General features: G+C 47.7%; 7 protein-coding genes and 1 non-coding gene across 8 annotated transcripts; 6 read left to right on the top strand and 2 right to left on the bottom strand.

The window, feature by feature from the left end:
* Positions 1 to 122: 122 nt before the first annotated feature.
* Positions 123 to 1213, top strand: E1B28_000241 (uncharacterized protein). Its single transcript, XM_043146048.1, has 5 exons — positions 123 to 292; positions 351 to 401; positions 450 to 545; positions 608 to 843; positions 903 to 1213. The coding sequence occupies exons 1-4, from the start codon at positions 197 to 199 to the stop codon at positions 788 to 790; spliced, it is 426 nt and encodes a 141-aa protein (XP_043014748.1). The 5' UTR covers positions 123 to 196; the 3' UTR covers positions 791 to 843; positions 903 to 1213.
* A 165-nt stretch (positions 1214 to 1378) lies between these two features.
* On the bottom strand, positions 1379 to 1472 carry E1B28_000240. Its single transcript has one exon. It is a non-coding gene; the product is annotated as a tRNA-Gly (tRNA).
* A 60-nt stretch (positions 1473 to 1532) lies between these two features.
* E1B28_000239 (uncharacterized protein) lies at positions 1533 to 3157 on the bottom strand. The gene is made up of 6 exons (XM_043146047.1): positions 3015 to 3157; positions 2560 to 2961; positions 1915 to 2482; positions 1784 to 1861; positions 1709 to 1726; positions 1533 to 1648 (listed from the first exon to the last, which is right to left on the bottom strand). The coding sequence occupies exons 2-6, from the start codon at positions 2802 to 2804 to the stop codon at positions 1565 to 1567; spliced, it is 993 nt and encodes a 330-aa protein (XP_043014747.1). The 5' UTR covers positions 2805 to 2961; positions 3015 to 3157; the 3' UTR covers positions 1533 to 1564.
* A 185-nt stretch (positions 3158 to 3342) lies between these two features.
* Positions 3343 to 3598, top strand: E1B28_000238 (uncharacterized protein; the record flags this gene model as incomplete). Its single annotated transcript, XM_043146046.1, has 2 exons — positions 3343 to 3345; positions 3401 to 3598. 2 exons carry the CDS (start codon positions 3343 to 3345, stop codon positions 3596 to 3598), a joined length of 201 nt encoding a protein of 66 aa, XP_043014746.1.
* A 128-nt stretch (positions 3599 to 3726) lies between these two features.
* Positions 3727 to 4566, top strand: E1B28_000237 (uncharacterized protein; the record flags this gene model as incomplete). Its single annotated transcript, XM_043146045.1, has 2 exons — positions 3727 to 3973; positions 4055 to 4566. 2 exons carry the CDS (start codon positions 3727 to 3729, stop codon positions 4564 to 4566), a joined length of 759 nt encoding a protein of 252 aa, XP_043014745.1.
* A 2927-nt stretch (positions 4567 to 7493) lies between these two features.
* On the top strand, positions 7494 to 7910 carry E1B28_000236 (uncharacterized protein; the record flags this gene model as incomplete). The annotated part of the gene is made up of 2 exons (XM_043146044.1): positions 7494 to 7566; positions 7624 to 7910. 2 exons carry the CDS (start codon positions 7494 to 7496, stop codon positions 7908 to 7910), a joined length of 360 nt encoding a protein of 119 aa, XP_043014744.1.
* Positions 7911 to 8226: 316 nt separating this feature from the next.
* On the top strand, positions 8227 to 9260 carry E1B28_000235 (uncharacterized protein; the record flags this gene model as incomplete). Its single annotated transcript, XM_043146043.1, has 5 exons — positions 8227 to 8507; positions 8563 to 8692; positions 8753 to 8812; positions 8864 to 8944; positions 9003 to 9260. The coding sequence occupies 5 exons, from the start codon at positions 8227 to 8229 to the stop codon at positions 9258 to 9260; spliced, it is 810 nt and encodes a 269-aa protein (XP_043014743.1).
* A 359-nt stretch (positions 9261 to 9619) lies between these two features.
* Positions 9620 to 12911, top strand: E1B28_000234 (uncharacterized protein; the record flags this gene model as incomplete). The annotated part of the gene is made up of 5 exons (XM_043146042.1): positions 9620 to 11313; positions 11703 to 11781; positions 11897 to 12041; positions 12097 to 12738; positions 12796 to 12911. 5 exons carry the CDS (start codon positions 9620 to 9622, stop codon positions 12909 to 12911), a joined length of 2676 nt encoding a protein of 891 aa, XP_043014742.1.
* Positions 12912 to 12933: the final 22 nt, after the last annotated feature.

Raw genomic sequence — 12933 nt, 5'->3', positions numbered from 1 at the left:
TACGTACGCTTCGGTTATGTCGGGGAAGTCTTTTTTATTATTCCTGCTCTTATACCCTCGTCTGGAAGCCTCTGAACCGGTTTTGAACTATCGCGGTACGCAAGAACTATAATGTCTACGGTGGAAAGCTTAGCTTAGTCAACCCCACAATGTTCTGCTCTTACTCATCGACTTCTACTTCTCTCCATATCAATCGATGGTTGTGAAATCTCAGCTCCAGAAGAGATTTTTATCCAATCCTCTCTTCGCAGTAGTTGGTGCATCAAAGATTGAAAGTAAATCCGGAACGAAGGTGCGTTATTGAATAACGACGATGTCAGAAGTTGAATCAGATGGTTGCTCGCTTTTAGGTGCTAAGATGGTACAAAAATCGTGTTTTCAAGGTTCAGCCAATTCACCCAGTATGTCGAATACAGAAGACCACGACGATCCACTCACTTTAATAACAGAGAGAGGTCGAGTTAGAAGGTATCAGGACGATCAAATCTTTGGAAGGCTTGCCTTTACCATCGAGCACGTCTGTGAGCATCATTACCCCGCCACCGGTACGCAGAACACTCTCACACTATGTTCGCCGTGGAACACTGGAACTGGATCGTTTTGCTAGGTTACCCTGAACATACTGAAGCAAGCCAAAGCGCTCGGTGTCCCTTATCTCTGGTTGCAACCCGGCGCTGAAGACGCCAGCGTAATCAATTTCATCGAAGAGAACGCTCTGAATGTGATCTACGGTGGACCGTGTATCCTGCGCGACGGAGACGAAATCCGGCATGAACTTCGTAATATATGAATACCGTGTATGTATGTGGCGTTGCGGGCAGTCATCGTTTTTTCCATCCAAGTGTTAGTGATAATCTTCTTCGAAACGTTCACGCCTACTCACTCGCAAAACCTACACACAGATTTTACTTCCGCTAATTAAGAAAGCCTAGTACCTACCTCCTGTCGACATCACTACCAGTTAAAGCGTTTCCTTAATGAGCATCCGCCCGAGACAGTTGACTGACTGCCTCGCCCTTCGATGCATTGACGTCGAAAACACAACTCAACCGTATTCCTCATGCGCTTGACAATGGTACTTCCTAGTCTACCAAAGATACCAGGCACTGCGTTTGCCGTTGTAAACACGCCCCAAAGGGATCTTGATGCATTTAAGTCTCGACAACTGTTGCGGGACCCTAGTGCATATTGTGTTTCCGTTCTTGTTGCTGTACCTTCATATGCATAGAACATACGACAAACTGTAGGACTAGTGTAGACCCTGGTGTATATACCGTATAGACATATCGGGAAGGCTATATATATATGAAGATATTCTCTTTGCATTACCAGGTCCGAAGTGACTTGTTTTGAAAAAAAATCACGAAACATAACTTCATACACCGTTCGGGAATCGAACCCGAGCCGCTTGCTCTAATAAGGTGTGGAAGATAGATGGAAGGCAAGCATGATAACCACTTCACCAACGGTGTGCCCATCAGCATCCGCCCTTCGGAATATATATTTACTGATACGTGGTGATTCCAAATATCTACACTTGCGTTTACTATCAAAAAACGACCCATCAAAGTGTTTCGGAACTTTGACAGAGGTCAGTAGGTCCAGTAGAGCCTTTAGCATTCTCGTTCTCTTTGTTGGCGCCGCAAGTCTAGAAGGCAGGTGGTAATGAGGCGAACGACGAAGGAATGGAAATCGTTATTGGACAGACCTCGGAAATACAGCAGATCTAAAAAGGAAACGAGGTGAACAGGATAATAGCGACGAAGATATCCTTAATACCAACCTGAGCTGACGGCGGTGACGGGATGTATTCATGGCTACAGCATTTATTCCCATCTTCATCCACCGGATTACAACAGGTCTCAAAGCCAAACTGTCAACAAAAGTTACATTGAGGATAAAAAAAGAACTCACCACTGTCGAGGCGGCACCTGAAGGACACTTGCACTCGTCCGAGATCCTACATATCTCGGATAGAGAGCAGCACTCGCACAGGTCCTTTTTCCGTTCACTCAGCTCCACCTTGGCCTTGGCTTGGTCTCCCGCCGCTTCCACGTCGTGTTTATGAGAGCAGCAGCAGCCACCGTCGAAGTCTGGGCTTCTAGCCCACCTCCACATCTTCCATCCCTCCCATCCGAACAGCAACCCAAGTATAATTGACGTCGCACTATCGACCCACCAACCTCCTTTCCACAATCTATATATCAGCGCTCCAGCAAAGAGAACCACGGTCATTTGAATACACGATAACGAGCATTGGGTTTCGCCTTGCATGGCACTGCTGTTGAGTTTCCTAGCTAGATAACCTTTAGGTAACCACAACAAGACCATGAAGACCAACGCAGAAGCAGATACGATCAACGATGCATTCGATGTGCTAGGCTCCACGTGTTTGACCAAACCAAATATCGCAGTGCCTTCTGTTGCCAAAGAGAGAGCGAGGAGAAGAGATGCGATGACGGTTGACGAGATCTTTTCAAACCTTTTTACATATAAAGATTCAGCACACTTTGCGTACAAGAGATGTACAGGAAAACAGTGTTATGAACGCCTACTCACCTCAGTTCCTTGGACGAAAGAACAGCCTGTCTCTCTTCACCAGGTTCTGCAACGTGCCAAAAGCGCCATAATACCATCGTAGCTGACATGACTTCGATACCAGATTGTATTCCGAAGAACACTAGAGAACGAGAGGCTGATTCTGCGCCGAGCCCAATGGAGACAGCGCCCTCGGCTGCACAATAGATGATACTGACTACGCTTATCGCGAGTGCATACTGCTGTAGTCTTCTGTAGGTAGGCATTTCCTTCGAAGGTGGTACTGGTGGCAGCGGTTGTTGAACGCAAATATGGTGGTGGTCCCTTTATATACGTAGTTGCACTCCCGTAATCGGCTCTGCTGATGTTCATTCATGTATTCAGAGCAAAGCACCTGAGAAGATGTTAAATAAATGTGAGTCCCTGTGTAGGGTTAACCGATAAGCGCAAGAATAGAATCACGAGATCGTATTTACCAGCCTTGTGGAAACCTCGTTTTCTACGTCTATTGATTCCAAAGAAGTTGAGAAACCGATCCAATAAGGCCTATATGAGAGTCGGACACCGCGGCGGGTTGGCGTCGTATCTTGGTTCTTAGGCTCCGTAGATAAGATTGTCAGCAACGTTAGCAGATACTATTGGGTCACTGATACTCCCAAGATACTCCACCGGGAAGGGAGCTCGGGAAAGTACAGTAGTGTACGGAAAGCCTCCGTTTCCCAGAAATGCTGTAATATATATCAAGGCCAAGTCTTCAAGCTTCCGATATTCAACCACAGGAAAGATTCCTGGGATGGAAATGCCATGGTGTGTTCTCTCATGAATATCATGAGCTCTCTGATCGCTCAAGAATCCCGTTCAGATATTATCCATAGTTATAGAAGTTTTATTTCCGCGTGGAACTCATCAACTTGAACAAGGAACAAGACGCCCAATTCCTGCATCCCCATTCCTCATCTTGGCCGTCCCAATATCCCACGACTTTTGCGTTTTCCCAAATGACGAGGTCGTTCACTTGTTGGAATTAGCTGAGATAGCCGAGATATCCAGAACATTGTAGGAGCTTTACGAATATAGAAGGGCCTATTCCCCAGTCAGTTGTTTCTGTTCATCCGTCCTATTTCTGAGCCTCAATCTAACTCGACCACAAAGAACGAAACCGATTTCAACTTCACCCACCGTATTATAATGGCACGAGTACTCGTCCTGGGTGGCCACGGCAAGGTCGCATCCCGAATCACAAAGTTGCTTGCCGCTCAAAACCATCATGTCGTGTCGGTAATCCGCACTGCAGAACATATCACCGATATCCGAGCTCTAGCACCATCGCACAACATCCAACTAGTCGAACCAGTAGTGGCCTCTATCGAAGATGCAGACGATGATGTTGCTGCTAGGATGATGAAGGATATCGATTGGGTAGTTTGGTCGGCCGGTGCGTCTGAAGTTTATGATCCTTTTTGAGCTGTCGTCTCGTGCGAGTTTCGTTAACTAACGTGAACAAAACGGAAAACAGGTGCTGGTGGAAAAGGAGGACCAGAACGTACGAAGGCTGTGGATGAAATTGGTGCTAAACGGTTTATTAAAGCCGCCCTGGAGGCACCGTCGGTCAAGAAGCTCCTAATGGTATCTACTAGCAGTGCTCGTCGGCGACCTGCTTCCTACTGGGCCGAGGACGATATCGCAGCACTCAATCGATCGTGGCAGAACATTGGAGTTTATTGTCAAGCCAAACTCGACGCGGATGAATACCTCTTCGAAGAGAGTCGCAAGGCTGCGAAAAACGAATGGGAGGATATCTGTCTCCGCCCCGGGACACTCTCAGATGAGCCTGGAGTTGGAAAAGTCGACCTTGGGAAGGCCAAAAAGGTGGGAAATGTCAGTAGGGATGACGTTGCCTCTGTCGCCGTGGAACTGTTGAAGCGGGGAAATGCTGGTGGTTTATGGCTGGATTTAATCGGTGGAGATGAACCTATTGAAGCTGCAGTGGACAGAGTGTTGTCGCAAAGGATCACTGCGAAGGAGTAGTAGGAAGCCCAACAAGGCATGAATTTCCGTTACATCGTATCCAACCACACCTCAATATGTACACCATTATGAATGGCTTCTCGTTGTATAATTGTTATGCAATTCTCAACAGGGCTGCTGGAGCACTTGTTAGCCATTGTCAATCGCAATATTGACCAACAGACACAGCAACCAGCTCATTTATCCGTGTGCCGTTCCTTCCGCTCTTCTTCCGTGCAGAGCATCAACTCTCTTTTAAACAACCACGAGTCTTAGGGTTACAGCAAATGCCAATGAGGTTCCATAACCGGAAGGATACTGAGAAACGATTGAACTTGGTTTGAGTACTACACATGTCCTAGCTTCAAGGAAAACAATGCACGCTGGGTCTGAATTGGGAGGCCAGTTAGCGATGAAATACTCATTTCGATCAACAGCAGCACTCACAATTTGCAATCGACGAGGATGTAGCTTCCAACGATACCTCCACTGTCACCCATACACTAGAAAGACGTCAGACATCCGGAACTCTGAAAAGCGTTCGACAATGAGACTTACCCGTGATGAGCCTCAAGAGCGTTTTGCATTTGCGGGCCAAGCCTGACGGTTAGAGTCCTATGCCTGTGTCGCAGGTGAGATCCGATACATGCCCTGCTAGCGAAGCCCGATGTCAGCTTTTTCTGGTTATGCTTGATGTGTTGTACGACGGAAAATAAACGCACATTAGCATGGGCCGATCTTAGATGTTGTACGGGCCAGGTATTAGGAGGGGAAAAGATGGCGTATCAAATTACGGACTGGCTACGACGAATGCAATTAGCCAATGACTCGGTCACACGATACGGCTCCCCAGCAAGTCATATGTATGTTTCAATAAACTAAAAATCATGAAATAAGATGAAAAAGTAGGAGGTACAATACCTACCACAGGGCCGAGTCGTCACGCGTCATAAGTTGGGCGTCCGCAGATGTACGCTGCATCCCATGCCTTTGGTGATGGTCGGCATACTGAGGCTCGACGCATATCTGCGTACTGTCGAGCTGCAGAACACCAATCCAAGTAGATAAATCTCCCAGTCTGTCAATCAAAACCACAACAGCTCAGCTGGATTTCGTCTAAAGGTGCAGCGTAAGTCCGGAGAAGATCACAAATCTGTGGAAACATCACTACTCACAGACTTGGCATTGATCTTGTGTCCACCGCTCTGTTGAATCTTCCGAAGCTGCATCTTGATTTCTTCCCTCAACGGTCATCCAACCGGTGGAACGAGCGGGTGTGTCGATGAGGATTAACAAGGCCAGAACGAACCACAGCGGCAAGGCCTTCGATGATGAACACCCCTTTGTTAAGATCATGGATGACGGCGTGTGCCTCACAATGATGTCAATGGGCATATTTATCTCCAACTTTCCAGTCCCAAACCCTCCGTTTTGGTGATTGTGGGTGTGGTGAACCACAGTGTGAGACGGGTTCGGAGTTAGTTTTTCTTGGAGGACAGACTGCAAAGCAGTATGGCGCCTGAGAGATGGACTTGAGAACAGGAACTACCAGTAAAGACTAAGTCCGTACCCAAATAACAGTAAAAAATCTTATCCAAAGGACGATCGTTTGAAGTACCGCGAAAGAATGGAATTCGTGCGGATTCTTTGGGTGTAGAGAACCAGAGCGGAATTGATGTTTTTCTGCTTGGTTATTATACGGTCCTAATAGGATGTATGGGACAAAAAGGACGTTAGTAAGACGATGTTTACAATCAATTATTGAAGTGTCGCGGTCGGGCGTTCATGCCTTACCTGAGAGCCACGGTATATTGCATTGAGCTCATTCCTAGATCGTTATCGAGCACTTCTATTTGTTGTTCTTCATATGAACGCGTCAATGAGATGGAAACCTGACACTTCCACACTCGGGCTGATAACTGATCGATATTGGTCCGGTCTGTTAAATGAACATTCTTACAATCATGCATCTCAAAACTCTGAAGATGAAGGCACACATACCGATGTAAAAGGTGAGCTTCGCTTCTTCTCTTCTCACCAAGAAATTTCGTTAAGAACTCTGCCACATCGGGCTTGAGACCACAGTCGTCATCCGACGGCTACTCGGTGGTTTGAAGATGCGGTTTTTCTATATCATTCATGATTTGGGGAAGTGAAGAACGATGTGGTGTGGAAGGAACATGAACACGTACATCATATATCCGTTAAGTTGATGATTTTCAAAGGCAAGACACAGACCGTCACCGGTCACCATGTACAGTTATCTGCAGCCGGGACCCTATGTGAGGCACCGAACCTAAACGCAACGGTCAGTAATGATTTCGTACAGGGAACTGACGCTGGAACGGTGTCCAATTTTGAACTGCAACGACCATGTGTGGTCCTCTGCTTTAAACTATAGTTCCGGCAGCATCTTGGACCATCTTTTTTTGGAAATCAGCGTCGACTTCGAGTGCAGGCCACGGAGAGGAAGATTTGCAGCTTCGAGTCAAACCAGAATGCGAACCCAAATCCAAACGGTAGACGACTCGGACGGACGCCGTTTTTGTAACAAAGTGCAGAAGTATTATTGGCGATAAGGTTATATGGTGTGCTCGTGAGTGTGGTCTAAGGGAGTCCGGGACGGAATACTATTTACTTGTGCGGACGCATGTCACGACTCCTTTACAACGACCATGACCATCACGCAAGTCGCTCAAATTCGCTTTCCCAATCGCAACTCCCACCTCAACGCTTCCTTTACTACATTGGAACGAAAAATAATGGTCCACAGCAACCGAAAAAAGCTCCAGGCCGTTGCGTAACATCGTTCGTCAACGACTCGACCCCTCAGATTTCTGTCACTTTTGCATGGTCTGCAACTTCGATGTGAGCATGTCTGCAAGAGCCCTACGACAGCCCGCCGAGTAACGGCCACAAAATAGTGGAACGTGACATGCCCAAGCGAAATGAAGCTTCGGATTCTTTCGTCATTAGGGTATCTAATACTCTGTCGGTGGAAAGCTATGTCGGATGTGTTTGGTGAGCAGCTCTCTTTTTTTCTTTAGCAGTCTCGTATCAACCTAGCTTCTGACATAGTCAGTACGTATATTTCAACGCGAACAAAATCAGAAACACTCCTAGTCTCAGAGATCGTCCCTGCCGACCCTCAGAAAGGATCTACTGCGATGGGGCCAGCTTCTCATCCCCTCTTACCCCAAGCCGTTGACGCATCCCGTGGCAAACGACGTTACAGTCACCATGAGAGAACCCAAATCCTTCGCTCTCAAAGGTGGATTACAGGCTATAGAACGCCGGAAGCTGAAGGTTTGAAAACGCGGCATTCAGCTCTGTTACAAGCCCAACCACCAACGTACCGCTTTTGAGGTGGACCGCCTTCCTTTTCATCTTCTATCATTGCTTGGATTCAATGCACCGCATCTTTTTCATTCTCGACCTCACCCCGAAAATCCTAAATTGGCCGGTCGTGCATTCACCTCCTGGCCAATGAGACTAGGCTGCCCTACATACACACAACCTCATCAATACCAATCCAAACCCCGACCATGTCAGAAGAGCGTCTTCCCTGCGATCATGAGAAATTCAGACAGGCGCCCTCCGTACACGCGACTGTGTCGTGTCAAGTATAAATAATAGATGTCTGTCTCTCAGACCCTCTCTTGCTTTGAAGAACATTGGTCGATGGCTACGCTCGCGCTCGCCGCAAACATCGCAATGATCGGAGGGCATTTCTCCGAGATGGTGCAGGTGTTCGTATATCCTCTCATCACGCAGATTCGCAATCGCATAAGATGTAGCAACACGGCCACGGTCGACCGGTTGACTCTAGTTGGGGAAGAGCTGGAGAGCTGTCAACAAAATCTGAGGGGTATGTTGGATTTTTTGGAGGGAATGGCTCAGGATGGAATGCAGAGTGAGAGGGATTGTGAATATATGGAGAAGCTGGTGCGTGAACATGGGGTGTACGTTCTACCGCTATCATCTCCGTTGACGATGTTCTGATCCATTGGATTTCAGGTTAGATCAAGAGACATCAGACCTCAGTGGAACGTTTCGGAAGAACGGCTCGCATCGAGAGGGCGACACGTGTTTTGAGACCGTCGGGATTCTGGCACATAAGGTAAAGCTGTTCCAATTGAAGGTACAGGTCAGTCCGCAGTTCCGCGTTCCGTCCTCCTCTTGTAATGCTAACGCTTACCTTGTATAGATGTTTTCCAGCGAGAAGAGACGTGGAAGAATAGTCAATCTGATGCAAGTACCAAGTCGGGTAAGCACAGAATACTTTCCTATGGCTACTTTCTGTTGACCAGTGGTTTAGTTTTCTACAATTCAAGACCCGGAAAAGGGCTCGTTCTCGACAGCAGCCCCTCTTCCTCCACACATGACGTTTTCGTTATCAGTAAGCCCGTTCATAATTCTAAGAGCTTACATTTTGCTTACTTCTTATTTTCGAGCAGGGTTCGTCACTAAACGTATCGTCCGATACTGTGGATGTTCTAGCACAACCGCAGGCCAAGTCCTGTCCAGACGATGCCGCCCCGCTGTGTGCATGTCCGGAAACGTCTTACGGATCACCTTCAATAAACCGAAAGCTTGAAGGGGATGAGAGTCTTGAACCAGAACTGCACAATCCGGAAACGATCAAACTGTCAGGGTTTACAAGCATCAAGGAATACATTCGGTTGCAAGTAGGAGATACGAAGCCAGAAGTGTGATCGGTTGGTATATCAGTATATAAGATCATATAGAACTGGTTATGGTTTTTGTTATCTTCCGTACGCAGTCGACCTGAATCAGCGATCCATAAGTGCAAAAGCAGGCGTTGGCCCATGCAAGGATGGTACGTGGGCATTCCGGGCCGGAACCTGTAGGCCTGTACGCTGGTAGGCCAACAGAACGTAGACCAACAGAAGTTAGAACGTCGATCTCAATCCGAACCTTGACCTTCTCAAAGACATCGCGGACCGACTCACTGATCATCACTCAAAATATAACTGGATTCCTAAGGAGCAGAGGTGAACCCAATAAATCATATCCTGGAAACGAATGATTAACATTCAACTGCCAAGTGATAATGATACAATGCCCAACGTGTAGTTCTGAAACTCTCTGGGGTTCGTCTGAATCATACATCCCCGAAACACCCTCCTTCATTGACCCGGACCATCTTGCGAAGTTGACGGTCCAAATCGCTGCGAAGGCAAGAAGAATAAACGCCTTGGCAGAGAAGCTCCAAGAGGCAGCGGTATCGGCTCGCAAGGAGTCTGATCGCTGGCAAGCGATCCTAAAATCGTACCAAAATCGTTCACTGCCGGTTTCTCGTCTGCCGACAGAAGTTTTGATTCCCATCTTTGAACGCTGCGTGGAACAAGACAGCGCAGGGCATGTGTTTTCATGTCGTTCTATGCCGTGGAAACTTGCCCAGACTTGTCGTCATTGGCGTTCAATAGTCTTATCGACGCCGTCGTTATGGAATGTTGTTCGACTGGACATCACTCGTTCAGTTCAGTCTCTCAACTCGGTGGAAATGTTGCGAATTTGGTTGGAAAGGTCGCAAACGTATCCTATATCGTGTTTGATCATATTGGGTGATCCATCATTGAAGGAGTTTGACCTGGAAATCCTCGATACTCTTCTCTTGCACTCAATGCGTTGGGCCCATATGGATTTCGATTTCCGGCACCACGGCGATCTTTACCATCGCCTGGCATCCTCAGATATCAATCTTCCGCTACTTGTATCGTTTCGAATGCGGGTCGAGATCTCGTCCCAACACCCGGTTCTTCCAAACGATTGGGGTCATTTACCCAACCGGTGGCTTGCTCCGAAACTGACAGAGGTTTCCATCTCTCTCCTCAACCGACAAAGTTTCATGCCAATCTTCGTCATACCCTGGTCACAACTTACCGAGCTCAGCTGGACTACCTCACCAACATCGCTTTTAAAAATCGGGTCTGCCTTCTCACATCTACAATATTGCGTTATATACTTCGATTTCCATCATCCCTCCGACATTCTAACGATTCCAAAATGCATCCTCCCTCAACTCCGTCACCTTCATCTTTCCGGAACTTTCTCGAGTGTCTTCTCTTTTATTAACTACATCACACTCCCAGTTCTGGGAGATCTTGCCTTGGATTTTTGGGAGCAGATCAGTCCAGTGTCGCTCCACCTCTTAACGGCTTTATGCAAGCTTCGGACACGGAGTTCCTTCGAACTACAATACTTATCAGTTCCTCTCTCGATTTTCAACTGTCGGGATGCCCCTACACTTTTAGAAAACTTTGGGCATATTCGAGAACTAGGTCTTATTTTGAATACAGAGGAGAGCTACGATCAAGCGCTCCCTCACTTCTTGCATTCACGTGTCCTTCGAAACTTGGAAATATTACATCTTACATTTCGTGGAGTGCCTGAGCACGACAGCAGGATGTTCGCGGATACCTTGGACCTAGTGGAAACCAGATGTCGACCGACTGTTTCCTCCTCCACGCCTTGTACTACACTGAAAGCTTTGTCGGTGGAAATCCTCAAATCCCCTCATTTCACAGCACACCATGCACTTGTTCATCTCGAGCCCTTTAGGCGACTTCTAAGTTTACAGAAAGATGGTCTCGTTTTGCTGGGCCATGTAGTAGAAGGAAGATGGCACACGAGTTACCGAGATACGCATTGGAATTCTGGAGATGTGACAAGAGCGGAGCGTCGATGGCATAGGTTCGGTTGTACCGACTGGTTGTTCAAGCCTGAATTCGAGGATTACCGATGGTACGTTTTGCTTGGTTCAATATATCTCGTACTATTATTAGATTCATTGGATTCGCCAGATGTTCCCTGTCGACACAGTGTGGTGCTGACTCAGAAGAGGACCTCAAGAAGAGCTCGAAAAATTGATGCTGCAAATTTTGAACCTGCCTGGCGGAAGATAACACCTACGGCGCTGATACACATCGAGGGAAAGACGAAATACTTACGGAATCGTCGTGGGCCTAGGCATGATATGATATGATAGGAATCCAGATTGCACTTTGCTTGAGATTCAGAGCGTTCCTTTACGGAGAACTACATAAGTAAAAAGTAAATAGTGTGCAACAAGTCCTTGGGCGCCGGCTAAACAACAGCAAACAAACGCCGAAGCCGAGTTCTCACGCAAAAAGTGTCGATACACCACAACATCGAAGAAATCGACCGTCGACGTCGTCGCAACCCGGACCTCAAGCTAGCCAACCCTTTACGGTAAGCATCCATGTCCATATGATATTCCTGTCTCCAAAATCGGTGGAATTTGGCCGTGTTTTGGGTTGGATGGATGTTACTGGACTTGGATGTAACTGACACTTGGTTTCTACAGGTCGCAAATATGGCTTCAAAACTTCCCTCTGTCCTGAGTGCGACTGAAGATGAAATTCAACTCCTTCTTGCCGCCCAATGCCACATTGGTACCAAAAACTGCGATAAGCAGATGGAACCCTACGTCTGGAAACGAAGACCCGATGGTGTGTCTTTCCGTTTTTGTTCAGCCAGAGGCATGATTCCAAGGGCAATCATCAGGAATTCACATCTTGAACATTGGGAAGACTTGGGAGAAGCTTGTTTTTGCCGCTCGTATCATCGCTGCCGTCGAAAACCCGAACGATGTCTGTGTCATTTCTGCCCGTCCCTACGGACACCGTGCCGTGCTCAAATTCGCCGCCAACACTGGCGCTCAAGCTATTGCCGGTCGTTTCACTCCTGGATCTTTCACCAATTATATCACCCGCTCATTCAAGGAGCCTCGTCTGATCGTTGTCACCGATCCTCGTGTAGACCACCAAGCTATCCGCGAAGCTGCCTACGTCAACATCCCCGTCATCGCCCTTTGCGACACCGACGCACCCCTCAAATTCGTTGACGTTGCTATTCCCACAAACAACAAGACAAAACACTCGATTGGTCTTATATGGTGGTTACTTGCCCGTGAAGTTTTGAGACTTCGTGGAACGATCCCCAGAACCGTCGATGGCTGGAATGTCATGGTTGACATGTTCTTCTACAGAGATCCCGAGGAAGTTGAGAAGCAACAACAGGAGGAGGCTGCTGCAAAGGCTGCCGCTGCCCCGGGAGAGACCGAGGGTCAGCAGGGTGCGTCGGAGTGGGATGTCTCCAGTGCACCTCAAGCTGGTGCGATCAACCCTGCATTGGCACAGGATGGTGGTGAGTATACGCTCGCGTCGTACGTCTTTTCATGTACTTACGCAACTTTCTTCCCAGGTGCTCTTGACTGGTCTGCAGACCCTGCTCCTGGTGGACCCACCGATTGGTCTGCCGAGCCTACAGGTGGAAACTGGGGTGTTGAAGCTAACGCGACCAATTCTGGGTGGGATTAAGTAGTTGGAAGTATGTGCTGCT

Source organism: Marasmius oreades, chromosome 1 (assembly GCF_018924745.1).
Source record: "Marasmius oreades isolate 03SP1 chromosome 1, whole genome shotgun sequence".
Lineage (NCBI taxonomy): Eukaryota > Fungi > Basidiomycota > Agaricomycetes > Agaricales > Marasmiaceae > Marasmius > Marasmius oreades.
The sequence above is the reverse complement of the archived record's forward strand: the minus strand, read 5'-3'. Positions and strand labels throughout refer to the sequence as shown.